The sequence below is a fragment of the Physeter macrocephalus genome, chromosome 4 (assembly GCF_002837175.3).
Source record: "Physeter macrocephalus isolate SW-GA chromosome 4, ASM283717v5, whole genome shotgun sequence".
Classification (NCBI taxonomy): Eukaryota; Metazoa; Chordata; class Mammalia; order Artiodactyla; family Physeteridae; genus Physeter; species Physeter macrocephalus.
The window spans coordinates 50,477,778-50,505,674 of record NC_041217.1 but is presented as its reverse complement, the minus strand read 5'-3'; the positions used below and the strand labels follow the sequence as shown (position 1 = coordinate 50,505,674).

At 52.0% G+C, this 27,897-nt stretch overlaps 3 protein-coding genes across 4 annotated transcripts in view; 1 reads left to right on the top strand and 2 right to left on the bottom strand.

Annotated features, from left to right (window-relative positions):
- The window catches only part of QSOX1 (quiescin sulfhydryl oxidase 1), a 39,920-nt gene extending 18,865 nt beyond the window's left edge, over positions 1–21,055 (bottom strand). Inside the window, 4 exon segments of the mRNA XM_007104658.4 lie at positions 2,310–2,412; positions 2,970–3,015; positions 12,495–12,595; positions 20,718–21,055. Of these exon segments, the coding sequence (XP_007104720.2) occupies positions 2,310–2,412; positions 2,970–3,015; positions 12,495–12,595; positions 20,718–20,985 (518 nt within the window). The 5' untranslated portion in view covers positions 20,986–21,055.
- On the bottom strand, positions 9,779–12,482 carry LOC112067541 (heterogeneous nuclear ribonucleoprotein A1-like). Its single transcript, XM_055084188.1, has one exon. It carries the CDS (start codon positions 11,223–11,225, stop codon positions 10,539–10,541), a length of 687 nt encoding a protein of 228 aa, XP_054940163.1. The 5' UTR covers positions 11,226–12,482; the 3' UTR covers positions 9,779–10,538.
- A 2,145-nt stretch (positions 21,056–23,200) lies between the features above and the next one.
- Positions 23,201–27,897, top strand: part of LOC129392061 (heterogeneous nuclear ribonucleoprotein A1-like) — a 42,056-nt gene continuing 37,359 nt past the window's right edge. For both annotated transcript variants that reach the window (XM_055084186.1, XM_055084185.1), the window contains exon 1: positions 23,201–24,216. In XM_055084186.1, the coding sequence (XP_054940161.1) occupies positions 23,593–24,216 (624 nt within the window). In that variant the 5' untranslated portion in view covers positions 23,201–23,592. The remainder of the gene's footprint in view (positions 24,217–27,897) is intronic.

Genomic DNA, 27,897 nt, shown 5'->3' with positions numbered 1-27,897 from the left:
GCGGCATGTGGGATCTTCCCGGACCGGGGCACGAACCCGTGTCCCTTGCATCGGCAGGCGGACGCGCAACCACTGCGCCACCAGGGAAGCCCCTAGAGGGCAGTTTTTATTGGTCCCCTAAGAAGCTGGTGTTTACTACCCATCAGACACAAGCCTTGATCTGTGCTAAGTCACTACCAACTGGGAGACGTGCTTTCTCCACTCCTGGAGCAGGCATACAAAAGGAACTAAAGAATCAGAAAGTCCTGGGTACAGGAGATCTTAGAAGCTATCTAATCTTATTTTAAGATTTTAACCTCCTTATTTTAAAATGAGGAAACTAGGGCCCCAGGACGAAGGTGGAAATTAATAAGAAGGCAAATCTTATTATTCCCCCCAAATCAAAGAATTAAGATACAAGCTGTTTTAAAAATGCAGAGTTTCAAAAGAAAACAATTGCATGATACAAAAATGATTTGTTCCCTTATTTCAATTAAAAGCAGAACAGCATCAGACATGTAACAAGAGACAACAGCATCTACTTTTGTCCCCAACCTGATGACCTATTTCCCTCCTCCGGATCCAATGATGTGGCAGTGGTTACCTCCAAACAGAACGCAACATGGGGCCAGTGGAGCCCAGCCCAGCAACAGTACAAACGCCATGCCAGAGAGGTGGGGGCCAGAGTGTACACCAGTGGGTGGATGGTCACTGACAGCCCCTGGGGTGGTAGCAGGTGGCCTCTCAGGCAACTTCCCCAGACCTGCCCAAGGCTGGCAGAAGAGCGAACACACAGGCGGCTGACCATGTAACTCACCCCCAAGCCGTCCATTCCCACTCACACTTCTTTATTTTTTATTATTATTTTTTTTTGCAGTACGCGGGCCTCTCACCGTTGTGGCCTCTCCCATTGCGGAGCACAGGCTCCGGACGCACAGGCTCAGAGGCCATGGCTCACGGGCCCAGCCGCTCTGCGGCATGTGGGATCTTCCCAGACCAGGGCACGAACCCACATCCCCTGCATCGGCAGGTGGACTCTCAACCACTGCGCCACCAGGGAAGCCCCCCACTCACACTTCTGGAAGAGGCAGCCCACCTTCCACCACAGGTCCCCACCTCCGCCCTCAAGCTCTCTAGAAGGATCACTTTGAGAGAGGCTGGCAGGTTTACCTGGCTGGTTGCTTCTGAGATCTTCTGGGCTGAAAAGGCACCATAAGGGAGGGTGGGTGTAGGAAAGAGAGAGAGGCAGACACACGACCATTGAGAAATGGAAGGAGTGAGGCGTTTCCTGGAGAGATGGGGTCTGGCTGTGGAACCCCAAACCAAGACCATATACTCAGTCCAGGGGCTCCATGAGCCCCTCTGGGAGGATGGAGAATTGGGAAAGATGCCAAAAGAATCATTGTGAGTTGGATTCAACACCAACTGACACTTGGAAACACAGTCCCTCAGCAGGGCCTCAGCTTTCCAGACACCAGCAGACTTAGGGTGGGCGCTGAAGCCCCAGTGTTTGCCTCCTGAGGCCTTCTCAGCATCCGGAACCTTCACTGTGTTCTGTGGCTGGGCTCCCTCTAGCAGCCCCAGCTGGTACTTGGATTTGCTCCTTCTTGGCCCCTTAAGGTGGGCTTTCTCCTATCCAGAGTTCTCGTCCAGAAGGGCAGGACCTCGTGTTTTCAATCTACCTGTCTCCCTCTGTGGGAGAGTTAAGAGTGAGACACCGTGCACCTCATTATCCTGATTTCCTAGAACAGAGGCGATCCTGGAAGCCTGCCTGGCAGGTAGATATAGGACACCAGCCACCTGACGCTCTGCAGCCCAGGGAGCAGAGTCACCTCCCCATCCCCCAGTCACAGCTATGGCTCAGGAAATGAGCACCCTGCATCTTACAGGGCTTTGTGCTCAGTCCTCCATCCCCTTTCCTCTAAAAGGCACCTGGTCTCCCTTTTTCCTCCCCACGCCCACACCCTCTCAGGGACCCTCCCTGGGTTAGATCATGTGAAATCCAGCTGCCTCCCTCCGCTATTCCAGGTTCTGAGAAGTAGCAGCAGGTATGACTCGGAGAACCCCGCCCATCTTTTCCTTCCCACCGGCTGGGATGGGCCCTTGCATCCCCGTCAGCCCCAGGAAGTCAGGGCTCCTCGGGTAGGACCTCCAGCAATGGGAAGCCCTCCACCAGCTGCTCCAGGCAGCTCTCCGGTCCGCTGGAGTGTCCACCGCTCAGGCAACAGGAAGAACCAGCCCGGTCCCCGGCCCTGCTGCCCCCACTGTCCTCTCACTGCCAGGCCTGCCATCCTGCCACACTGCCCTGGGCCTGCCCCAGCCCCAAATACCTGGCAGGCTCCAGTGGGGGACAGGCGGAGGGCCACGTGTCATTATGGGACTCCAGGGCGTCAATGAGCTTCTCGCGCAGCGTCCGCAAATCAGCACCAGCCACTGTAAATGAAGATGGACACAGGCAAGGGGTGTGAAGAGAGGAGAATGAACGCTAGTGCCCTTGTCAGCTTGCCTCATGGAAGCAAAGGGCCCAGGGCATGAGCTGAGCAAAACAGAGCACATCTCAGTCCTCCTCTGTACGAGGAGGGGGGCATCCCACCCCTGTGGTCCTAGGCATGGCAGGGGGACCCATCCCTCAGGGCAGGAAAGAGTCCCTCAGACCTGGGCCCTGAGGGCCCTCCCCACGCTCTCTGGCTGCCCCTCTGGATGTCAACCCCACTTTGACACGAAAGGCTATTCTGGGAACATGTGACCCTCCCCGCTTCCCAGATGGGCCCAAATGGAAGGGCTTCTTCAGCCTTGTTTTCCCAAAGGCATCTTCCAGGCTGGCTGGGAACGAAACTTCCAGGAAAACACACATTTGGCTTTCACTGCGGACCTCCTCACCACCCTGCAGACCTTGCTGGGCTCTCTTCACCCCAGTAGAAGCCCAGGCGAAAGAAGGGGGAGAAAGATGCTGACGGCGCCAATGAGACCCCGCGAGCTGGGACACCCACCTGACAGTGTATCTCCTGAGCCGGTCTTGGAAAAGGCCTTAAAGAACTGGAAGCAAACACACAGAAAAGAGTCAGTGGAGCTAAGAGCACAACACCTGCGCCAGTTTGGTCTGTGTTTGAGCCCCAGCTGCTTACTAAACGGGGTGACTTTGGGGAAATGACTTAACTTTTGTGAGCCTCAGTTTCTTCATCTGTAAAATGAGAGCAGGAGGCCTCTGCTCTTGGAGCGGGACCCTGGTTCCTCTCCCTGGTGTCCTGCACCTGACCCTTACCCTCACAGCTCTGGAGCACCCCGGGAAGCTGCGGTTTGGACACTTGGCTGAGGGGGGTCTGTTTCTACGAAGCGCCGGGACCCAGCACATAGGGACTAGAAAATAGTTGCTCTATAAATAAGCGATGCAGACCCATCCGAAAAAATAAAGTGAAGTCACTTCATACCCCCCACGCACACCCTGGACAACATTAGCTGCTCTCTGAGGCCATCTGTCCTGGTTCCTTATCTTGGAAAAGGGGCAGCGAGGCTTATGTCTCTGGCCACCGAGGACTCCCAGCCTGGCTCAGCAGACACTCCAGAAGGGAGGGGTCTCCAGTTTGGTTCTACTGAGGGGTGGGCTTGAGCCCCTGAAGAAACAAGCCTTATTACAGATGGGCCAGTTTAACTCTCTCCCCATGTTCATGACACCCAGGCCCAGTCTGTTGCCTCCTTGGGAGAGAGGACAGAGAGAACAGAGGACAACTCCTTAGAATTTGAGCTCCTGTCTAAGCAGTGGGAGAGCTGCCAGAACTCTGGCTTGTGCTCTCCTGGGCTCAGGAGGTAACAGAGTTCAGTTGTCCTGACAGATGGCCACTTAACTGCCTGGGGAAGAGCCTGCAGTCTGGGAAGAGGCCTCTTCTTGAGGTCCCTAGCCTCGGGGCTACTTGTAGCCACCTTGGGCCTCTGCCGAGTAGCACGGCTGCTCGGCCTTATCCCAAGCTGGTGGCTGAATGCAGGCCCTCAGGTCTACCAGACCTGGGTTCAAGGCCTGGCTCTGCTATGTGACCTTGGGCACTCTATTAACCTCTCTGAACCTTCTCATCTTTAAGATGAGGACGACACCATCTGCCTTGGAGAATTGCTGCGAGGATTCAATGACAATACATCCAAAGTGCTTAGCACTGTACCTGGTGCACACAGTAAGAAATCAATAAATGTTAACATTATCACTATTATATCGTCATCAGCCCCTTCCCTTGTTCCTTTGAAACACTAGGAAACATTGATCAGCTAGATCTGTCGGTTCTAGCCATTTGTAGGCAGAAAACTGAAATCTGGAGGCCACCTGCCCCCCTCTCCCACATGAACAACAAAGATGCAGAGAAGCCGCCCATCTCTCCCCACCGGCAACCTTCTCCCGCTCCTGCTGACGTCACCTGGACCCTGTTTTATTCTCTCTCTACTTAGAGCATTAATATAAACTTTTATTCTGGGTGAAAACCAGCCACTGACACATGCCACATACATTCATAATAGTGTTCTTCGTGGTCACTGAATACATTTTGAATTAATAAAAGTATATGCTATCCTTATGCTTGTAAAAATGAGCACAGTTTTCTAGGACAGTGGCATGAAATCAAGTAGATAAAGCATGTTAAGGCATTTATGGGCTGACACTGTTTCTCAGGAACAAAATAAAAGACACACCTATTTGGGGTTTGGTTTGCTCACAAATAATAACCCAGAGGATGACCTTTACAGCTGCAGTTATTCACAGTGACGGTGCCCTTGTACAGACAGAATAGACTTCAACTTGCTTCCATAGGCATAAAAACATGACTGACATCTTGACGCCTTAAGCCATGTGGCTCTCCATGGCTACAGTTGTTATTGTCAGCTACTGTAAAGTAGTATGGTTGACTCTTCTTCAACCATCAGGTCTCCAAGATCTGAGCAGGTGCCTTATGAAAAGGGGCTGGCGTTACTTCCATCGAAGGGCGGCCTCCCCAGACCCCAGCTGAGCCTTCTGAAGGCCCCAGCCATGGGCAGTGGGGAGTCAGACAGGAGCCTGCGATAGGGGACTGCAGGAATTCCAAGAGCTCCCCTCGTCCATGAGGTACAGGGCTACAGGGAAGGCCCCCTCCTCTCTCCAGTTACTTCAGTTATGCAGCCTTCCCTTCTGTCCCCAGAAGCTTCCCAGTCACCTTCCAGAACAATGTCACCACGTGAGGGCTGGTTCCCATACCTCAGACTCTAGAGGAACTTTTTCCTATCAATTAATCTCTCTTTCATCTTTCCCCTTGTCTACCAGCTCCTTCCCTATGCCTGCAAACAGGTTCAGATCCTCCTAATCTAAAGTTTAAAAAAAAAAAAAAAAAAAAGGACACAAAGGGATGGAGAATGGGAATAGAGGCTTCTCCAGTTGCTGCATGTCCCATTTCCCGGTGCCACCAAATTTCTCAAAACAGTGTCTGCCCTCAGTCCTCTTCCTTCCCGCGAAGCTGGCTGTGGCTTATGACCCCACCACTCAGCTGGGACCACTCCAGGAAAGCTCGGCTGACCTTCTCTTTGGCTGGTCCAATGACCTTCCAGCCCTTCCTGCTCTCTCTGCAGTATCTGATGCTAACATTGCCCGTTTCTCCCCCCTCGGCCAGGGTTTTTATTGTGCCACATCTTCCTGCCACTCTCCTTCTTTGCCTTCATGTCACCACCCTCCCTTGGTTTTCCTGACACTGCCCAGGCCTTCATGGCCCCCTTCACAGCCTTCCCCTCACCCTTGTCCCAGCCTTGCTCTGGACTCCTCCCCTGTGCCATCTCCTGCCCCCAGTTTCTCCTCCAGCCATGCGTCGGATCATGGCACTCTTCTGTTTAAAAAGCCCTGGGAGGCGCTGTCACAAACGAGGGGCTCAAGCTATGCTTTTGAATGAATGAGTGAATAAACGGGTGAATGGACAAACCAACCCACTGTTTGTCTCCCTTGCTGATGTCATCTACCTTGTCCAAATGGTTTGTGACCTGAACCCTGTCTCAGGTCCTCACCTGTCTTAACTTGTTTCTTCCAGGTGTCAGGGCAGCCCTCCCTCAACACACATACACTCTCCAAGACTGAGTCACCCCTCCCACAACCTGTTTCTCCACCCATGTTACTTCTCTCACCTAGTGATTGTCCTCCTCCCCATCACCCAGACCAGCATCTCCCTCTCCCACAACGCCTGTGGTCTGTGAACTTGACCTTTGTGATATCTATTCTACAGTCCTTGAGACCAGTTGCCTTTTCTAGACCAGGGCCTACCACCTACTTCCTGGACCACTACAACTGTCTCTACCTGTTCCCGCCTCTTGCCCTCAGAAATGGTCATATGCTCCATCTTTTCAAATGATGGAGCCATCACCCTCACTGCCACTTTGTTTGGGTTTCTAAGGGACAATTTTGGTCTGATCATGTCCCTCCTCCTCAAAGCCCTTCCATGACTCCCTACTGCCAAGGAATAATGTCCAAACTCAGGGCGTTCGAGGCCTTCCAGGATCTGCCTCCACCCACTGCCTCGCCCCCATTCCCCACATTTCAGCTATGATGGACTTGAACCCGGACTTCCCACCCATCCACCTCCCACCTGGGAGGGCAGGACTATAGCTTATTCACCTCTGCAAGCCCCACAGGGCCTGGCACAGTGTCTAGGACATGGAAACACTCAAAGGACATCTGTTCAGTTGAACAGAGAATCTCTACCCTTTGATCAGCTTGGAAGCTCATGCAAAAATCACATTAAAATCGAGTCAGGGCATGTTTTTGTCCTCTTATTAATCTGCATCCTTATTAAGTCAGCTGTTGGAGGCGTGTGCCCTACCCAAGGGAAAGGGCCACCACTCCTTGGAAACAGGCAATTAAGACTCCAGCAGGGAGTTTCCTTTCCTCCAGAAGCAGTCAGCACCCAGTCCGTTTCCTCTCAACACTTGACACAGGAGCTTCTGCCCTCCCCAACCGTGGAGCCCCTGGAATCCTCCCTGTCTCCCCAAAGGCAGGTGACCAGATGGCACTGGGCAGGTCTTTACCAACCTATCCAGGAGCAACTGTCTTCCTGGGGGCCAAATAAGGCTAAACAGAAAGCACGCTTTGCAGTGGCAACCATCAATGGCCCTGAATCCTAGCTTTCAAAACAAGTTTTAAGGAGAGTGACCTCCAAATACCTTACAGGGAGCCTGCGAGGATGCACAAGCTTAACCGTTCCTACCTTGTGGACCGTCAGTGGAGGAGAGACCTGGCAGAGGGCAGGGGACTGCTGAGAGCAGGGCCTATCTCCTTTTTCCAGAGAGAGGCAGGAGATGTCTTTCTGAGTCCTGTCCCCGTCCCTGACATCTCACAAGAGCCACAAAAAGTAACAGCACAGACGGTACTCCCCACTCCCAGCCTTGAATTCAAGGACTTGCCATCCCTGGGCTCCCTCCTTCCGGGGTCCTGCCTCAGCGCCCCCCAAAAGCCTCTGCTCCAGCCAGACCAGCCTTCTCAACTCCCCACACGGTTCCACCCACATCCTCTGCTCTCACATCCTGCCCAAATTCCTCCTCTCTCCCAGCCAAACTCCATCCACTCGGAAGTCCAACTCCTCCGGGAACTCCTCCTCCCCCATGAAGTGCTCTCTGATGTGGGAAGGAAAGAACTCAGTGACCCCAGGCAAACTCCCCCAGCGTTCACCGTGTACACATCACTCCCTGCCTGTCAACTAGCTGGGAGCTCTGAGTGCCCTTGTGCGCAGCGCCTTCCTGTCTGGCCGGCCTCGCTTATGTTTCTGGCCATGGCTTTACAGGTCTGGCTTCTCCATGATAATGAGCACAGTGCTGTGCCCCGAGCAAACATTCACTCAACAGCTGTTGATGGAGGGACTTGCCTCAAATGGGGTATCACAGAGGGGCTACCACGAGCCCGTAGGGCAACAGGAAGGAAGACAACTAACATTTATGGAACTTTGGCTAATACCACAGTGTGTTGGCACTCTCACACGTAAGACCTCATTTCACAGTTGGCAACAATCCTATTAGGTAGATATTACCATTCCATTTTTCAGACAAAGAAACTGAGGCCAGTGGCTAGGGCATTAAGTGACTTCCCGAGTCACAGTAAGCAGGGGAGCCAGGATTTGAACTCGTGTCAATGATCTCCTCAGAATCTTGCAAAGGGAAGACTTCTGTCCTCTCCCACCCAATGCTGCTGCTTCCTGTAATCTTAATCCCAGCCAGGCCTTTGGCTACAAAGGGTCCTATTCCATTACCCACCGAGGGGCACTCCTGCAGCCCACTGGCAAAGCCTCTACCCCTGAAGTTCCAGCCTCTAGGTCCCCAAGCTCCAGCCAAAACCAGCTTTAAGCTACCTTTCCCTCCCTCCCCTCTGTTCTCTTCCAGATGGGCACCGGCTCCAGTTTGATAGGGCCCTGACACAGCTGGCCCGCCTTGCAGGACCTGTTGTTTGCTAAGCAGGCTGGGCTGGTAGAAGCTCACTGTTTGCTCACGGTGACAAGGAGGCAGAGGAAAGGGAGAGTGACACATGTTACTGGGAGTGGCCATACTCTTGTACAGGCCTGTCCCTGTCAAACCAGCGACACTCTCTCCTCCCCCTGTTCAACACATGTCCTCATCTTAGAGTTCTCAGCCTTGATGGGTGGGAGCGAGGACAGGCTCCAGTCCCCAAGGGATGGCAGACAGAGGTACAGGTCCGTCTCTCTGGCCTGCTGGCAGCCAGGCCCTCTTCTAGGATGTACTGCTTCCCAGGGAGTCCAGCCACGCAGCCCACATGCACACCGGGCTCTCAACGGGCCAGAATCTCTGGAGATCTGGAATCTGAGTCGTGTTTTCCAAACACTAGAAGTAATCTGGTGGTAAGTTGTAAAATCAAGTTAGTGAATCACAGCCAGTACTTTTTAAAAAATACATAGGACAGAAAATAGCGTGTACTGCACTTACGAAGAATAGTGTTTTATGAAACAACTGTTTTAGGGATAACAGATACAAACCAACTTCTGGATCTCACTGTAAATGTTGTAGGTCACAGTAACAATGTTTGAAAGCCACTGCTTAGGGCCTTAGAACAGAGACCCATCAGGAGCTAGAACCACTTGCACCCTGGACCAGAGCCCTAAGGACAGGGCACCGAGCCCCTCTCCCTGCTGAAACTGAACTGCAGGCTCCTCAGGAGAGCCTGGGAGGGCTTGCCCAAGGGAGGTCACAACACTGGTCTCTGGAGCTCGTAAGAAATGCACAGGTCACTACCAGCCCAGCTCAGCCCAGCCCAGCCCAGCCAGATGCCGCCGGTGTGAAGACAGTTAAGGAGTCCAGCTCAGGGCCCTGCCAGCACCCCTCCCACAGCAGGATGGGCGGTTGAGGAGATGATTAGTCACTTGGGGTACTCAGGCTGTGTGTGCTGCACGACTCAGATAGGTGCTGAGAAGCTTCTGGATCTCCCGACATACCTGGGCCATCTCCTTCCAACCCCCTGAGCTCCAGCCTCTTCCAGACAGAAACAGAATGCCCCAGGCACCAGTCCCCACCAAACCCCCACAGGATGTCCCGACCTGGCCACGGGACCAATGCCAACCCCCTTCCCCTGTGCAGGGACTCCTGATGCCACACTGATCTTCCCCCAGCTTCCCAAGCGGGGCTGCTTGCCCTGCCTTAGCAGAAGGAACAGAGGGCTCCGTCCTCCCCTTGGAGAGTAATTTTGAATATTTTAAGTTACACATTTTGGGGCCAAGGATAGGACAATGGCCCTGTCATGGAAGCTTTTTACTTAAAAGAAACAGTTGACAAACAATGTCTCCGCTGCCACCTCTAAATGATACGGCAGTAGCTGTTGGCTCAGGACACTTCCCCAGGCCAGCTGAATGGGGGCTTGGGCCCTGACCCTAAGTGGTAACAGGAGCGTGGGAGGGAGCTCTCCGGGGCTGTGGAAACCCTGAACCCAGCAGGATTTCACTGGTCGTGAGAAAAGAAAGGTCACATGGAGTTAAGAGCTGGACGTTGCTGGAGGAGCCTGAGGCCTTGCTCTCCAGATGAATTCTCCTGGCGTCATCAGGCTCAGATATGGTTCACGGTTCTGCCTGGCAAATGAAGCCCCTGAACTCAGAGATATCTTGTTCCAGGGACAATGCTTGGCTTTTCAGTCTTCAAAGGCATTTCCTGATTATTCTTTTTTTTTTTTTTTTAAAAGACACATTTATTCAGCGTCATGATCAGACTATTACATTTAGCAATCAACAGCATGGGTGCAAAAAAAAAAAAAAATCTACATTAAAACCCTTTGTTGGAATGCTTTACACTTTCCACCAAACAGAAACTAAAATAACCTGTTATACAATTAGTCACAAATACAGTCCTCGAGTTTTTTTGCCCATACACGAGTATTGTCTAAACATGTCTTCTTTGTAGCAGCTAGGCCCTGCCACCACTGTGCTTGGCTGAGTTCACAAATCTGTTGTAACGTGTAGCTTCCCTGTCACTTCTCTGGCTCTCCTCTCCTGCTAAGCTTTGTTTCCTAGCAGTAATCAAAACCTTCTGCCGCTGCCATAGCTACTGCTGCTGCTGGAACCACCAGAGCCACCTTGGTTTCAGGGTTTGGCAAAGTATCGGCCTCCACCACCATAGGGGTCAGAACTTCTGCCTCCAAAGTTTCCTCCTTTCATGGGTCCAAAGTTTGAAGATTGATTGTTGTAACTGCCAAAATCATTGTAGCTTCCACCACCTCCAAAATTGCTTCCATCATTACCAAATCCATTATAGCCGTCCCCACTGCCACCATAGCCACCGCCACCGCGGCTGCCACCAAAGCCAGCTCGACCACTGAAGTTTCCTCCACGACCAAAGCTGTCATTCCCACCAAAACCCCCTCCAAGACCACCACCAAAGTTTCCAGAACCACTTCGACCTCTTTGGCTGGATGAGGCACTAGCCATCTCTTGCTGAGATAGGGCTTTCCTTACCTCACAGTTGTGGCCATTCACAGTGTGGTATTTCTGAATGACAATCTTGTCTACACAGTCATGGTCATCAAAGGTTACGAAAGCAAAGCCTCTCTTTTTGCCGCTGCCTCGATCGGTCACGATTTCCATCACTTCAATTTTCCCATACTGTTCAAAATAATCTCTTAGATGATGTTCTTCAGGGTCTCCTTTAATGCCACCAACAAAAATCTTTTTCACAGTTAAGTGGGCACCAGGTCTTTGAGAATCCTCTCTTGAGACGGCCCTCTTTGGTACCCCAACTCTTCCATCCACCTCGTGCGGCCTTGCATTCATGGCCGCATCCACCTCCTCCACAGTGGCATATGTGACAACCCCGAAGCCTCTGGAGCGCCTGGTGTTTGGATCCCTCGTTACCACACAGTCTGTGAGCGCTCCCCAGTGCTCACAATGGCTCCTCAGACACTCATCGGTTGTTTCAAAGCTCAAACCTCCGATGAAGGGCTTCCGCAGCTGTTCGGGCTCTTTGGGTGACTCTGACTTAGACACGACGGCAGTGGAGGTGGGGGGAAACGTCAACGATGCTTACTCGGTGGCGTCCACGGGCAGAAAGGAGTAATCTACCGAACGTATCTCCTGATTATTCTTAATGGCCACAGAGGAAATTGCTTTTCTAGATGCCATTCTGGTGGGAGCCGGCTTATTATTTATAGGTGGAGAGAGAGATTTTGATTTGGATTCTTTAATTTGGAAGAGAACTAACTGGATTACAGCCGGGCCTGAGCTCTGGGGAGGGTGCTGAGTATAATGGCACAGCCTTGCTGCTCTGGGCTTCCCAGGGCCTCTGACGTGTGAGCCTTGGAAGTTGTCCCGATGTTAATTAAGTGGTTGATGCCCCGCGGTGGGCAGGCTGGCAGGCAAGGCCTCATCAGAGAGCTCGTGCTATTTGCAGCCAGAGCCGGGGTGACAGGGCCCTCAGGTGTTGGGTGTGACGTCTCCCGTGATGGAGATGCCTGCTGCCTGAGGCATTGGGCTAAGGCTCTCCTGCCAGGTCACTTCTGAGCCTCTTGCGTTCAAGGCACTTGCCTGATGAGGATGAGGTTGGCCAGTTGTCTCAGGGGACCTTTTCTGGGGGACCATGAGACACCCTGAGTCTGATCCTGCCTACAGGTGGGTCAGAGCCTAAACCCTGGTTTTACAGGGTTTAGATCAGCCCTCTATGGCTGGGAGGTCAGGCGGGAGAGGAATTGATTGGAAAGAGGCCCCTGGGAGCAGGGAGCTCTCACCAGCTCAGGTGATGATCACTTCTCACAGCTAAAATCTGCCCATCCCAACACAACCACACACAGCCCCTCTTCCTTATAAAGGGGAGAATGTGCCAGACCAAGTGAGCCTCTTTCTTTTCTGCCTCCAAGTTCACATCCCTTTCTGCCTCTAAAACAGGTACCTGCTCCAGGGGCTGTGATTTAAGCAGGTCAAGCCCAGAAGCCTGGGAGGACATCACAGAGCCCAGCAGTCAGGCAGACACCAGGGAAGCATGGAGCAGCTGGCAATGTGCCCTGACAGCACTGCCCCCGAGCCCGCTCACCCCTCCTGGTCACACACCCTCACAGTCGGGAAGCCAGAGATGTTGAAGTCTCTGCAGACTGCGCTGTTGGTCTCCTGAGCACAGTCCAGGGCGGCGAGATTCAGCACCGGCCTCCAACCTGAAAGGACAAAAAAAAAAAAAGAAACAAAAAAACCCTGAGCTAAGTAAGAGGGGCTGGCACCTCTGCCTGCTGACCTCGCCCACGCAACACCCCACCGCCACCAGTGCCCACGGCACCTGCCTCCAAAGCTCTTAGGAGAAAGGTCACCCCTTCCTCAAAACACGGCCTCTGAGACAGTTGGGTTATTCTGCATTTAGCCTGTGCTTAGGACACGGTTAAATAGCACCGGTAACCCACTCAGAACAGCAAGCTGTGTCCCCCGTTATTCTGCAATGGGGGAGGGGCACAGGGTCTGGAGGAGCTGAAGAGAGGTATGAGATGAGCCTGGCCCTCTTGGGGAAAAGCCCCTGGGATACTGCCTCCGTCTCTGCCGCCCTCTAGCGAGGATCAGTCCCAGAAGGGTGAAGAGCATGCCTCAGGAGTGCTGAGTTCCCCCGTGGACCCTCGGTGAAAGCCTCTGAGGCCAGAGGTAGTGGCCATCAGCCCAGCTTGGGTGGGCGGGACACAGGGTGGTAGGGACCGGCCCCCTGGCCAGAGGTGGAGGCAGAAGTCCAGGGGAGGAAGGCGAAGACACCTGGGATCTAGAAGCCACAGGGAAAGAAGCCCTGAGGCCAGAGTCTGGAAGATAACAGCTCCCCAGGCTGGCTGCCTGGGCACCCTGCTCCTTCATCAGGCCCCAGGCCACAAGGCCTCCCTCCGCTGGAACTTCCTGGCAGAGAGAACAATGGCACTGTTCTGGGCCACAGCCTCGGATCTGGGAAACAGAAAACAAACTCATCTACCGGGCAGGCCTCCTGAGCTCCGGTTCCAGGTCAGGTGCCCCGGGAGCACCTACCAAAGTGCCACACCACAGTGAGGCTGCTCCTGCCGGGACGGAGGACATGCACGCGAAGCTGCACAGACGGTGAGCTGGCGATGCACTGGTGCCAAGCCGTGTGGCACGGGGCTCTGCAAGAACGTGGCCGCAGGGGAGACCAACCCTGGGCACCAAGCAGGGGCCTGGCAGGAAAGGCGAGAACCGAGTGGAGCCTTGACCGTCAGTCCAGGTGACAGGCAACCGGGGCACAGGGTGAGCAGACGAGGAGGGGAGAGTGGACAGGGCAGGCTGTGAGGGCTGCAGAGGCGACGCCGCGGGAAGGCAGGCAGGGGCCAGCGTGGGCGCGCCGGCCTGGGGCTCAGGGCTGGCTCCCCAGCACCCTCCCCAACGCGGGCATCTCCAGGCCGATGAGGGAAGGAGCAAGCCTGCCTGAGGAGTGGGGGAGGGCACACATGCCCCCCACAGGGCCCTACCCCTTCCAGCTGGAGCGCAGGATGGGGTGGGGGGGCTTACACAGGCAGCCCATGCAGAACTCGCTAATGACAGAAGACTAATATCCAAATAACATCCCTGAGACCTGTGGCTTTGCCGGGACCTCTTACGTCGCCCCAGAACCTGTCCCTTACAGCATCTGAAAAACCACTGTTTCCAAAGGCATCAGAGCTCCCAGAACCTTTTATGCCCAGGGGAGGAGTGTCACCCTCACTTCCACGACAGATGTATGGAAGAGCCAGCATGCCTCCCAGACACCCCTGACCCATCCCTCAAAGGAAAGGCTCCGAAGGTTCAGAGCAACTAAGTTGGTCCTTCTTGGGGTGACACGAGGGAGGGGGTCTGGCACTGTAAGGCAGGCCAGAGGCAACACCTGCTCCCTTCCCAGCCCCTCTCCCCCATCTCCTTTCTTGCTGGCAATCTACTCTTGGCACTGAATCCTGGCGGGAGGGAGGGAGTGGGGTGTGAATGGAAGTGTTCAGCAGAGACAGGTGAGCCACATCCTACGATGCCATTTCCCCAGCATCCCCCGCTACCCCATCTCACCAAAGCTCTCGGCTCCCCTAGCACAGGAGGGCAACAGTTTGAGCTACAAATACACGCCAACCCGAATGGCCTGCATCCTTCAGCTTTACATCTAGCTGGAAGGGCAGCCTGCTGTGGTCAGTGACCAGGGTCTGATCCACACTGGGCTCGGCACAGCAACCCTCCCGCCCTCCCTGACACTCTGCTCTCCCCCGACCCCTCCCCCACTGTCGGCACCACGTAGGAGGGACAGGGTCGGGCAGTCCAGCCACGCGGAACCGCTAATCCCAACCAGCTTCCGTGTCCTGTCCACCCTCCCTCCCGAGTCTCTTCCTGCCCTCCCCCATGTCTCCTCTCCCCACCCCCGGGTTCTTTACCGCTCACGTCACCTCTAACCCACCCTCCTAGTGAGCTAGTGCAGGGTTTCTTGTCCAGATGAAATGTCTCATTTCCCTCCTGGCCAAGGTTCTAATATGCTCCATCACCAGCCTACCCAGCCACCAGTGATCTTTTCTATCTGCAGATCTATGTCACTCTCTACTCAATATTCTTTGGTGGTTCCCATTGCCTCTAGAAGAAAACTCGACAGGCATCAGGCCATTCTTAATCTGGTCCCTCCCCACCCAGCTTCCTCTTACCATTTCCCCAGATTATGCTCCAGGAACGCTGAATGTTTTCTCCTTCCTTGAAAGCACAATGCTCCTCTAGGCTATTCCCACAGCCACCTCTACCCTCCCAACAAACTCCCAGTTGTCAGGTACAACTCAGTTTGAACGGGATTTTTCCCCCCAGGAAGAGCTGCCTTCCAAGCCCAAGGCTCAGGACCCTGTTCTCATTTCCACCACACAGTTACAGTTACAAGCCTGTCCATCCCTAAATGTCTCTTCATCCTTGCATCCTCCTTGCCTAGCTTCCCCATTATCCTGCACACAATAGGTGCTCAGTGACTATCAACTGAATTATACAACTGACCCAGTCCCGGGGCCGCTACAGGGCTGGAACACCTTCTCTCAGCCTTACTCTATTCTCAGGTCCAGGCAGGGGGTGAGGTTAATGCCCATCACCTGCGAATGCAGGAGAAGCGAGCTGCCCAGGGATGGGGTTTTGCCCTGGATCACAGGCAGAGCACCCCAGGCCTCCTTTCTATGGCTCCTCTCCTGCCCAAGGGAGGCCCAGCAGAGGGTGGGAAGCACAGGTCACCCTGTAGGGTCATCTGGCACATTTCAGGCTTGGCTCCGGCTCTGCATCTAGGGCTTTTTTCAGGGAGACCCCCAGCAGAGGCCCGGCTGTTCTCAAAAGAATCAGCAAGTCAATTAGACCTAAGGGCACTTTTGTGTCCTTCCACCAGTGAGGGCCCCTGGCAGGGGGTCTCACAAGGCCACCTGGCAGGGACCAAGGACAGCAGGCCTCAACCGCTCCACTCCTCTCCTCTCCAAGAGTGCAGGCCGCCATCCCTCGGGCCAGAGTTGTTGCTTGTTGCCCTCTGGGGCATGAGGCTCTGAAGGCACAGGGAGAGGAGAGGACAGAAAGCTAGTGTTAAGCGAGCGTCCACAGCACACTCCAGATTTTCCCACTCCACTACCGCCATTGGAGGTGGGCACCATTTTACCCGCTTTACAAACGAGGACAGAGACCAAGAGACCTCCAAGTGGTCCAAGGGCTATCAGACCCAAAACCCCACTTTTGTGCCTCTGCTTCACCAGGGTCAGGATGCTACCTTTATACTTTTGCTGTCTGCTCCAGTCACAACCTTCCCCATAAGGGAGAAAATGGTTAAAACAGTTTCGTCTTCTAGCTACATACCATTCTCTGTAACGCCCAAGAGTTGGTCAATATCATAGACTCAGCCTTTACTTAGATGATAGTGATATCAGGCATATAGAGAGTTTATCATGTGCCTAATGTATGTAGTTTAATGTGTGCAGCTATGCTATGAAGAAAGTAAGGAGGTATTTATTCATCTCTGGACCTGCTTTCCTAGACTGTAAAATAAAGATCAGATAACTGTGCCCAAGGCACACAACTAATCAGTGGTGAATGTGGGATCTGAACCCAGGATCTGAGCCTCCCCGGTGGTCTCAAGAGGGCCCAGGACACAACAGAGAGCTTCTCTGTTCCCAGCCAGGAAACTCAGAGGGGACAGGGTGGGGTGGGTGTTAGTAATGGGGATGGAGGCGGGAGGTGATGCCTGAGAGTTCTCAGCTCCCAGCTCCTAGAAGGTCTGTGACTCCTTCTCTTTATGCCTCCACCTGCCCAGGCTCTGGAGAGTCAGGAAGAGCTGGGTTCAAGAACCTCCTCCAGGGACTTCCCTGGTGGCGCAGTGGTTAAGAATCCGCCTGCCAATGCAGGGGATACAGGTTCAAGCCCTGGTCCGGGAAGATCCCACATGCCACGGAGCAACCAAGCCCGTGAGCCACAACTACTGAGCCCGCGAGCCACAGCTACTGAGCCAGTGTGCCACAACTACTGAAGCCCGCGTGCCTAGAGCCCATGCTCGCAACAAGAGAAGCCACTGCAAAGAGAAGCCTGTGCACCACAACCAAGAGTAGCCCCCGCTCGCCGCAACAAGAGAAAGCTTGCACACAGCAACAAAGACCCAACGCAGCCAAAAATAAATTAATAGATAAATAAATAAATTTATTAAAAAAAAAAAAAAAAAAAAAAAAAAAAAAAAAAAAGAACCTAACCCAGGGATTTCCCTGTCTAAAGCATGGCTATATGCTTGAAGTGGGGTCTGGGGACAGCTGGGAGAATAAACGCCCGCGTGCCTAGAGCCCATGCTCGCAACAAGAGAAGCCACTGCAAAGAGAAGCCTGTGCACCACAACCAAGAGTAGCCCCCGCACGCCGCAACAAGAGAAAGCTTGCACACAGCAACAAAGACCCAACGCAGCCAGAAATAAATTAATAGATAAATAAATAAATTTATTAAAAAAAAAAAAAAAAAAAAAAAAAAGAACCTCATCCAGGGACTTCCCTGGTGGTCCAGTGGTTAAGACACTGTGCTTCCACTGCAGGGGGCAGGGGTTTGATCCCTGGTCTGGAAAATGAGATCCCACATGCTGCACGGCGGGGCCAAAAATAGAAAAAAATAAAATAAAAATAAAAAAAGAACCCCCTCCAGCATCTGTGTAATCTTGGGCAAGTTACTTATTGGTTAAAAAAAAAAAAAAGGCTATCTGTTGCTCAGATATTTTCTCATAAAGATTATATATAACAGTGGCCTATAAAGGTCCTTACTTAGCACAGTGCCTGGCATAAGGCAAGTGTATAATAAATAACTGCTTAGATAAAGGCCTTTGGTGACCAGGCCTCTGTGACTTTCCCCTTCCCTGAATTCCCAAAACAAGAAATGGCTGAGTTATGCTCTTTTGACCCTTTTCAAATACAGCTTCTTACTGGTGTCAATTTCCCTGCTGTGTGATTTACCCAATAGCAATGTAAACAATGCTTTGCACACAGAGGTCACTCAACAAATATTTGCTGATTGATTAGCCAGTGACGAGGACTGAAGGTCTAAAATGAACACAATCAATTTCCCAAACACACATGGTGAGGCAGTAAGAGCTGCTCTGGAATAGAGAGGGATGAGCCAGATCCATAGAAATAAGTGCTCTGCCCCAAGGGAACAACTGCCCCAGAGAACCTAGCCTACAATTTACTGAAGAAATGAGCCCTGGCCAGTCAGAGTAAATGCCTGAGGCCAGTTGGGCACGGTTGCAAAATCCTTCTCTCCCCTCGTGACCTTCCACAGACTCACTGCTCCTACCCAAGGCATTCATACCAATGGCAGAGGGCAGGGGCCACAGGCCCATGGGCCCAGGGTGGTGCGAGAGCAACCCTCTGCCGGCCCACAACCAAACTTTCTCAAGGAACCTCAGAATACAGAGATGTTAAAGGGCCTCACCAGGAAATACCTCCTTGGATTGGAGTGGAGGCATTCTTTACCATTGCAGGCCAACACCAGGTTCGGCCAGCGCTCTCCCGGACATGACCTTGCTTAGGGGGCTGACACCTCCACGGTTCATGGGAGACTTCCAGTTTTCACCTGAATCTCCCATCTCCCATGGACTGTGGTTCATCTCTACAGACACCGTTTTCCTTTCTGAGCTTAAGTTTTGATTTGCTTTTTTTAGGGAAACTCTCACTCCATGCACTGGGGAGAAGACCCCTTTGGGAAGTGGCAACCCTCATCCAGGAGCAGGCTGGGTATCTGGATGTGCAATTCACTGGAAAACTCTGGGTTGCCAGAGGCCAAACCCATGAGTCAGCTGGAAGCTAATCTTTCTGTCCAGCACTCTCAAGATGCAAGAATCTTCTAGATTGAGTTCACCTGCAGCCAATGGCCTCAAAGTGTAAACTGACCTAGGAATTTTTATGATGTTCAGGCCCACAGTGTCCCCTGAACACCTAGTGCCCCTCAGGTGTTCCAGTTCCACATTCAACACTCTTCCTGCCTCCTGCCCTGACCAGATGTGCTGGCATCACTGAAATGATGCAGTGTGAAGAGCTGCTGAGAAATGGCACATTCAAGTGATGGGACCAGAGAGGCATGCAGACAAGTGTCTGCGTGTAAATTGGAGGGAAAACGGTTTATCGGTTTTGTTTAAAAATAACTTTCTAAGACCATATGGCTAACAGATGATACATCTTTCCATCTAACCACTTCAGGAACCACCGTGCAAGCTGCTCAAGGGAAGAGGTGGCCTGAATTTGAAAACCAACATCTACAAATGCACTACTCTACCGCAAAGAGTTGAGTTTATCAAGAAAACGGCACAGCAGGGGAACAACAGTTCCAGTTCTTCCCTCTCCAGGAAAACGCCTACACCCTAAGATGCCCATAGTCCTCATTCAGTGACCGCTGAAGGTCAGCAGCCCTGCTAGGGCCCTAGCACCACCTAGTTATCAGGAAATAACTCCATTCAGAGGCAGCAAATCAGAAGCAAACCATTATCATCACGCCACGCCAGCCCCCCCAAATACCCACTACCTGGTCTAGGCAGATGGATGACACCACAGGGATCTTTACCTGTGCAAAGGAAACTCTGAGATAATACACATCAAGTACTCAGTCAGGAAGGTGTCTGACATACAATACAGTAAGCACTTAATAAATATTCATTACTATTATTGCCGTATTTTTTTTTTTTTTTTTTTTTTTTGCGGTACGCAGGCCTCTCACTGTTGTGGCCTCTCCCGTTGCGGAGCACAGGCTCCGGGCGCGCAGGCCCAGCGGCCATGGCTCACGGGCCCAGCCGCTCTGCGGCATGTGGGATCTTCCCGGACCGGGGCACGAACCCGTGTCCCCTGCATCGGCAGGCGGACCCTTAACCACTGCGCCACCAGGGAAGCCCCAGTTGCCGTATTTACTCAGCTCCAAATCTTAAGTTTTTAAAAACATTAACCTTTCTGTAATGGAGTACACCTTTAAATCTCTATACATCTATTAGCAGTCGTCTTATCCCTCTACCCCTCAGGCCATTAGCAAATGAATGGTGGGTCTCACAATTGACAGTCTCTTAGAATGAAGGAAATATGGTATTAGTGGTCAGACCAATGAAGGGGAAAATGGAGCAAGGGCCAAACCCACACCAAGAGGCTGCCCTCAGTCGGGCCTTTGGGCTCACAGGTTGAAGCAGAAGGAGGGGAAGAGAGAAGGATGTATGGCCCAGAAGCTAAGGAGCTGGAGGCAGCAGGTCAGGAGCGGCCGGGAAACAGGAAACAGGGAAACTCTGCCTCAAAGATACAGCTGAGAAAGGAAGTCTATGTACCAGCAGGGTCTACTAGCCAAGGGGTGGGGAAAGGAAGGAGGGAGTGGGAATAGGGCCGGCGGCAGAATGAGTATCAGTTCTTTTTCTCCCCAACACTGATCCCACCGCAGCTGGGGAACTTGGTAGGAAGGGGTCTGCCACAAGGCTGAACTACAGGAAGCCGTAAGGTGTCAGGGAGGAGGAACAAAGGAGACCGCGTCGCAGGTATGGGGGCCATAAGCCGGCAGAAGACTGACAAGGAAAGCAGAGCAGGTCTGGAGACCCAGACCGCGGGGAGGGGGAGAAAACTCGGGACACCGGCCAAGGGTAAAAAGAAAGGGAGGGGCTGGAGCTAAAGATGGAGCTGAGGGCTGGGAAACTGGGGGGAAGTGGGAGGGGCAGAGAGGAAGATGGGCGGAGGTGACAGGCTGGACGAAGCGGGCAGCGTTGAAGGGGCCTCCGTGAGGCAGGTGGCGGGGATCCACCCGGGTGGGGCGAGGGGACCGAGCCTCCCCCCTCACCCAGCTTCTCACCTTTGATGTCTTTGGCCAGCGCCTTCCACGTCGGGGCGAAGGCGATGCAGTGGCCGCACCAGGAGGCGAAGAACTCCACCGCCCAGGAGCTTTGGGAGCCCAGCACGGTGTCGTGCAGGGTGCTAGCCTGCAGCAGCGTCAGCGGGTCGGAGGGCGAGTAGAGCGCCGAGCGCGGGGCTGCGCCAGAGCCGGGCACCACCAGCAGCAGCGACAGCAGCAGCAGCAGCAGCGACGGCTGCGGCCCGGAGCCGCGTCCACAGCACTCCATCCTCTGCAGCTGCGCGGTGTCCACCACTGCGCACAAGTTTCGGACGACTTGGTGCCGGGCGCCTCCGCCTCACCTCTTGCCTCCGTCGCGGGGAGGAGCCACGTGACCCCGCCCACCGTGGGCGGGTGCCGCCCCTTTCCCCGCCCCTCCCGCCGGCCAGTGGGCAGGAAAGCCGAAGAGGGACGAAAACCGGAACCGGGCGCTGGAGTCCGGGCCTGGCTGCGAGCGCCCCCTTCGCAGTCCGCCGAGACCTCAAAGCTAGTCGGGTTCCCGCCTCGGCCCCAGGAGGCGGGGAGCGCAGCCCAGGCCCCGGAGCCCCCCCCACCAAATGATAGGTGTTGGGACATCCGCGGGGCAGAGTCCCGGGCCCGCGTTCCTGTCGCTTTTGGGGACTCCGGGAAGTCATTTGGCTTCTCGCAGGCCCCGTATCCAACGGGAAAAGAGTCCGTTGGAATAGATTGGACCGATTTATGCTGTTCCCAGAAAGTTCTGGGGACCCCACCAAGCGATAAGAAGTTGTGAATTAGAAGCACGTGGGAGAGAAGGACGGGTGGTAGGACAGTCTCTGAGTCTGTGACCACCGTGACCCCACGGGGATCAGATGTGCCCACACCCCACACTCCCCAAGGCCTGTGACCATCCAAGGAAAATATTATTTGAGGGCTTCCTAATTATGAATTAGAGGCCCCCTTCCATTTTAGGCTGGGCTGGATTGGCGTGATCCATTGGGTGAAATCAGAGTTTCCTCAGCACGCAGGTCTGGCCACCTAAGGTTGTTAGGACGATTCCTCCAACTGGGGCTCCCAGCAGCCCAGGTACCCCACATCTAACTCTCCAGCCTACACACAGATCTCCATATTCACTTACATATCCCTCTCACGAGTAACCTGATAACTAATCTTGTGTTCATGTGTACTGAAGCGTTGATGATTAATTTTCCGTGGTCTACCTTTTGTAGTTCCAGTGCTGAGTTATCTTAACAGGAGCAGGCTTTCCTCAGAGTGTTGTCACGTGATCTTTTCCCTTTGTGTCCGCTGGGTTAGGCCACCTCACCTGTAAGCCATCTGAGACTAGATTTGTTATTCATTCAACATTTACTGAGTGGTTTCTTTGTGCCAGGCACTGCTCTAGGTACTAAGGCTGAGGCAGTAAATAAAACCAAGACTCTACAGTCATGGAACTTACATGCTAGTGTGGATAGGGATAGAGAGATGTAAATGTAGATCCTATGTTGACAAAGGCTATGAAGACATGTACAATAGGGTCAGAATAAAGTGACAGAGGAAGTGGTATTTTATTTTAGACAGGGAAGTCAGTGATGGGCCCATCCCTGATATTTGCAGGGCCAGGGTAAATAGTGCAAATGGAGGCACACATATCATATGTCTACATAATTTAAAATTATAAACCAATTTAAACTGTTATGTAAAATTCCTGTCCTTTCATGTTGACAAGTATACCTTCATAATAATCTGGAAGGCCAAACTTAAGTTTAGAAATCTCGGACTTCCCCCAAGATGTGCACTGGAATGGGGCTGCTTAGGTGGTAACTGGTCCCTGGCCCTCAACCTTCCTCCTACTCTTTGCACCCCAGCTCTACCCCATACTTCAAGGGAACTTGTGCCCACACCTATAGCATCCCTGCCTGCACATCTGAGCTCCACCCATACCTCCAGCAAATAGCCGCTCCTTGGTTCCTTAAGAGAACAGACCTTGGGAAAAGGCTGATGCAGTCTCAAGAAGCTGGCCTGGTGCTACTGGGGTAGGGAGTTCTAGGGTCTCATGTACCCGCAGTATGATCTAGGAAGGGGTGAGGCACAGGAGCTTTGGGTGGACTCATCCCCTTGGCCCATGGTCTTCTAGCTCTGTGGAAAGAGGCATGGCTGGAAGAGGGCCAGAGAGCTCAGAAGACAAGGTAGGGGCTCCTCTTGCCCCAGTCTTAAGGCAGTTCTAATGAGGTAACATTTGAGACAAAGACCCAAATGAAGAATGGGAGGGAAACTTGTGGCAATGTGGGATAAGAGCATTCCAGGCAGAGATCTGGAGGTTGGAGCTTTTGCTCCCTTCATGAATTCGTATTCTCTGTGCCTGAACAGAGAATAGACTTTGAACATTTTCTCAAGTTCAAAGTCTTGAACTGCATAGATAGTACCCTAGCAACCTTGGATTCCAAGGGGTAGACGTACTCCAGCGGCTAAATCAGGGGCCAGGAAAAGTCAAGTGCCTTCACATGTCTCTATTGTTAAAAAATGTTATAGTTATCTTCCCCAGGGAATTCCCTGGGAATTAAGGGGACAGTTTTGGCAAAACATGAAGAGCACCTGGGAAGCACAGCTCACATAAGTGCACAAAGATTTGCTTGTTCACATATCTATTTCAGAACATCAGAAATGGAAAAGAATACAAATGATTTGAATGGAATAAAGTTTCTTGGCAATGGGGCCAAAGAAATTAGCATTGAGAGTTGTAAAATCTGGGGCTTCAATATCTCAGAACAGCAATGCAGGGATTTTCAACTTTAAGTCTTGGAAGTGTGTTCAAACAGAATCTTAAAAGGAGTCTCCAATAAAAGCAAGTTGCCCATAAACAGAGGGATGGAGAAAGAAGATGTGGTATAGAGATATGTTCAGTAGATTACTCCTTTCTGCCCGTGGACGCCGCCGAGTAAGCATCGTTGACGTTTCCTCCACCTCCACTGCCGTCGTGTCTAAGTCAGAGTCACCCAAAGAGCCCGAACAGCTGCGGAAGCCCTTCATCGGAGGTTTGAGCTTTGAAACAACCGATGAGTGTCTGAGGAGCCATTGTGAGCACTGGGGAGCGCTCACAGACTGTGTGGTAACGAGGGATCCAAACACCAGGCGCTCCAGAGGCTTCGGGGTTGTCACGTATGCCACTGTGGAGGAGGTGGATGCGGCCATGAATGCAAGGCCGCACGAGGTGGATGGAAGAGTTGGGGAACCAAAGAGGGCCGTCTCAAGAGAGGATTCTCAAAGACCTGGTGCCCACTTAACTGTGAAAAAGATTTTTGTTGGTGGCATTAAAGGAGACCCTGAAGAACATCATCTAAGAGATTATTTTGAACAGTATGGGAAAATTGAAGTGATGGAAATCGTGACCGATCGAGGCAGCGGCAAAAAGAGAGGCTTTGCTTTCGTAACCTTTGATGACCATGACTGTGTAGACAAGATTGTCATTCAGAAATACCACACTGTGAATGGCCACAACTGTGAGGTAAGGAAAGCCCTATCTCAGCAAGAGATGGCTAGTGCCTCATCCAGCCAAAGAGGTCGAAGTGGTTCTGGAAACTTTGGTGGTGGTCTTGGAGGGGGTTTTGGTGGGAATGACAGCTTTGGTCGTGGAGGAAACTTCAGTGGTCGAAAAAAAAAAAAAAAAGAAGATGTGGTACATATATGCAATGGAATATTACTCAGCAATAAAAAAGAACAAAATAATGCCATTTGCAGCAACATGGATGAACCTAGAGATTGTCATACTGAGTGAAGTAAGTCAGCCATAGAAAGACAAATATCATATGATATCATTTATATGTGGAATCTAAAAAAAGGGGGGTACAAATGAACTTACTTACAAAACAGATGTAGAAAGCAAATTTATGGTTACCAGGGAATAAGGTGGGGGGAGGGAAAATTGGGAGATTGGAACTGACATATACACACTACTATATATAAAATAGATAACTAATAATAACCTGCTGTGTAGCACAGGGAACTCTACTCAATACTCTGTAATGGCCTACATGGGAAAAGAACCTTAAAAAAAAAAAAGAGTGGATATATGTATATGTATAACTGATTCACTTTGCTGTACACCTGAAACTAACACAACACTGTAAATCAACTATACTCCAAAAAGAGTTTTTTTAATAAAAAATAAAATTTAAAAAAAGCAAGATGAAAGTTGTGACCTGTAGCAATTACCACTTTCTGTGGTCCATGGGGCTTCTTGGGAACCCCAGGGCTCCACAGGCCACCATTGGAAAACCACTGGTCTAGAACTGAAAGCAGAAAACATAAGTATCACAACTTCCCTGTTTGCCCTTCCAGGAGCTTCCTGGGATGAAAAGGTGGCAGAGAAGGAAATCTACTCAGGAATGGGGTGGGGAGGGGAAACGTGTGCTGAGGAAAGCATTGAAAGCTAGCCAACTTCCCTGTTCCCCTTCCTGCATAGAGGCTGTAGGAAAGTGAGGCAAGATAAATCGGATGAGAGGATAATAACAGTATTGGCTAATAGTTTACATCTGCTGTTCTGAGCACTTACAGATGTTACTCATTTAATCCTCTTGCTAACCCTATGAGGGTGAGAGTATTATTATCCCAGTTTTACAGATGAGAAGACTGAGGTCGAAGGAGCCCTGCTGACTTTCCCACTTGTGAATCATTCATGTGTTATGCATAAACAAAAGAGAAGGAATTTGGGAGTCTGTCCACCAAAAATGAGATAGATGGTAAGAGGAATGCAGTTTATACACCAATACAGATAATGATGGTGAGTGACAGTATAGTGTTAGGTAAAATATGTCATCTGGTAGCAGAGCATTAGATGACTTTCCGCTTACTCATTAGTACTGAGGATCAGAGATGGTGTGAGCATCCGGAAGGCAGGTGCCCAGAATCTTCGCTTTGTCTCTTCAGAACTTGCCTCTTGGTCTTCCAGATGAACCTTTCCATAGCTGGTGTTGGTTAGAATACCAACCTTCCTGCCTCTATGCAGGAAGGGGAACAGGGAAGTTGGCTAGCTTTCAATGCTTTCCTCAGCACACGTTTCCCGTCCACACCACATTCTTGAGTAGATTTCCTTCTCTGCCACCTTTTCATCCCAGGAAGCTCCTGGGGTGTTAATGGATGGACTGGTTCCGGGGATGTTAATGGATGGACTGGTTCCAGAGGTGTGTGCGGGTAGAGGGAACCGACAAGAGATGTGAGGTCCTTAGCGACTGACAACAGGATGAAGTCCTTTTAGCACTCCTCCATGGGAGGAGACAAGGGGAGGGAACTCTGTGAGGAAGACCTCACGGTGGTGCTGGTGTCCAAGAAGAGAGGCCACCCAACAGGAGCGGTGACCCCAAAATGCCGCCACTGCCAGGGACACCGAGCCAGGAGCAGATCAGGGAGGTATCGGGAAGGTCTCGCTTCCCCCTCTTTCTCCCCCAGTCCTCTGCTGTCTTGCCATTGCCTCCCACTGGCCAAACACGGTCAAAGCCAGAGGTGAGAATGCTCTGATTATAGCCCATAGCGGTGGGCTTCCAGGACAAAAGGCAGCTTAGAGGAGGGTGGAGAATGCAGAATACAGTACCTAAACTTGGGCTCTTCAAGAAATGAGAATGGAAAACATAAAACTCCCTGACCATCCTTCTGTGAGTCTCCTGTGTGGGAGCGGGGAACTGGAGATCTACTCATCCACCAGACAGAGAGCCAGCACACGAGGGCAGCGAAGCAATTCCTTCCCAGCTCCTCGTTCTTTCCCGTTCACACTTAGTCCAATGGTCTCATTCTTTATCTGTCAAGGAGACTGAGGCCCAGAAAGGTGAAGGCACTCGCTCAAGGCCACATAGCAAGGTAATGGTAGAGTCCATTCTTGTCAGGCTTTCCAACATAGCTATCAAAGTATTGAGATGGGGACCGCTGTGAAAGGGGTATTTGGGGCAGAACCCCATGTTCAGGCCAAGCTTCCCTGGTCCTAAGTCACTTGTTGGCAATTCAAAGGGAATAGGCACCCCACATACACACATTTATAGCCCTGCTGCATGCTCCTACCCATCCCCCACCCCTCGCCCTCTGCCTCCAAGGACCAGCTGATTATTTAAAGTGGAATGAAGATATAAGGCTGTACACTTGAGGCCTTGTTGTTCGGGCTATCTGGCCAATATCGGGAGTGAAGCCTTTTAGGAACCAGCAAGTCATCAAATAAGGCCTGAAGTCAAAAGCAAGAAGGCCACATTGCTGAGTCACTGGGTTAGAGGGTGCTGAGTCTTCCCCATAGGAGGCTTCTGGGGACCTTGCCAAATTTGTGATAGTTGTGAGACTGATTTGAGAGAAATTTAGGCTTCCAGAATAGATGTCCAAGCACTTATTGAGTGCTTACTAGGGGCCGAGCACTGTGCTAAGTAAAGGGGCTTGGGGTGGGAGTATGGGAGGCGGTGTCAGCGAATACTACCCCTGTGTCCCCTCTCAAGTAAGACACAAGCACAAGACACAAATGGAAACTAAAACCCCACTTTCGTACAGACAAAGCTGATTGGAGAATGTGGCTTAGATGCGCTTCCACAAAGTGTTCCTAATTAAACATGACCCCCAACTCCAGGCCTTCTCTGCAGGGGCTGAGCCTGTCTGGTAAGCTGGCTGAATGGAGGAGAAGACGTGAGACGGCACCTGCCCACACATAGGCTGCCAGGTTCCAGAGAAGGAGACTCTGGAGGGACTGAGCCACATGGTGGAGCTCCTTTCCCCAAACTTAGCAGTTAAGTCAGCCGTCTTCACTCTCGGTGAGGCAAGGGAGGACCGGGAAAAAGGTGGACGCTTCCTCCTATAGTGTGCTCTCTTTCGGGGTTGGGGTATAGTGGAAATTTCACTTATCAACCCTGAACCTTTTGCATGTTTTATCTCGCTTAATCCTCAGAATTATCCTATAATATTGTGACCTCCATCTTAACAGACATGGCCACCGAGGCATAGAGAGCTAAATAACTTGCCCAAGGTCACACAGCTATACGAGGGAGGAGCTGCATTTCAACGTCAGATCTCTGCATCTAAAAATCAATTTGGTTTGCTACATTTTAATTTTTTAATTTAACTAATTTTTTTTTTTTTGTGGTATGCGGGCCTCTCACTGTTGTGGCCTCTCCCATTGCGGAGCACAGGCTCCGGACGCGCGGGCTCAGCGGCCATGGCTCAC

What these genes read in the sequence shown, in the direction of transcription:
- LOC112067541 (XM_055084188.1), bottom strand. Translation starts at nt 11,225, where the DNA reads ATGAATGCAAGGCCGCACGAGGTGGATGGAAGAGTTGGGGTACCAAAG.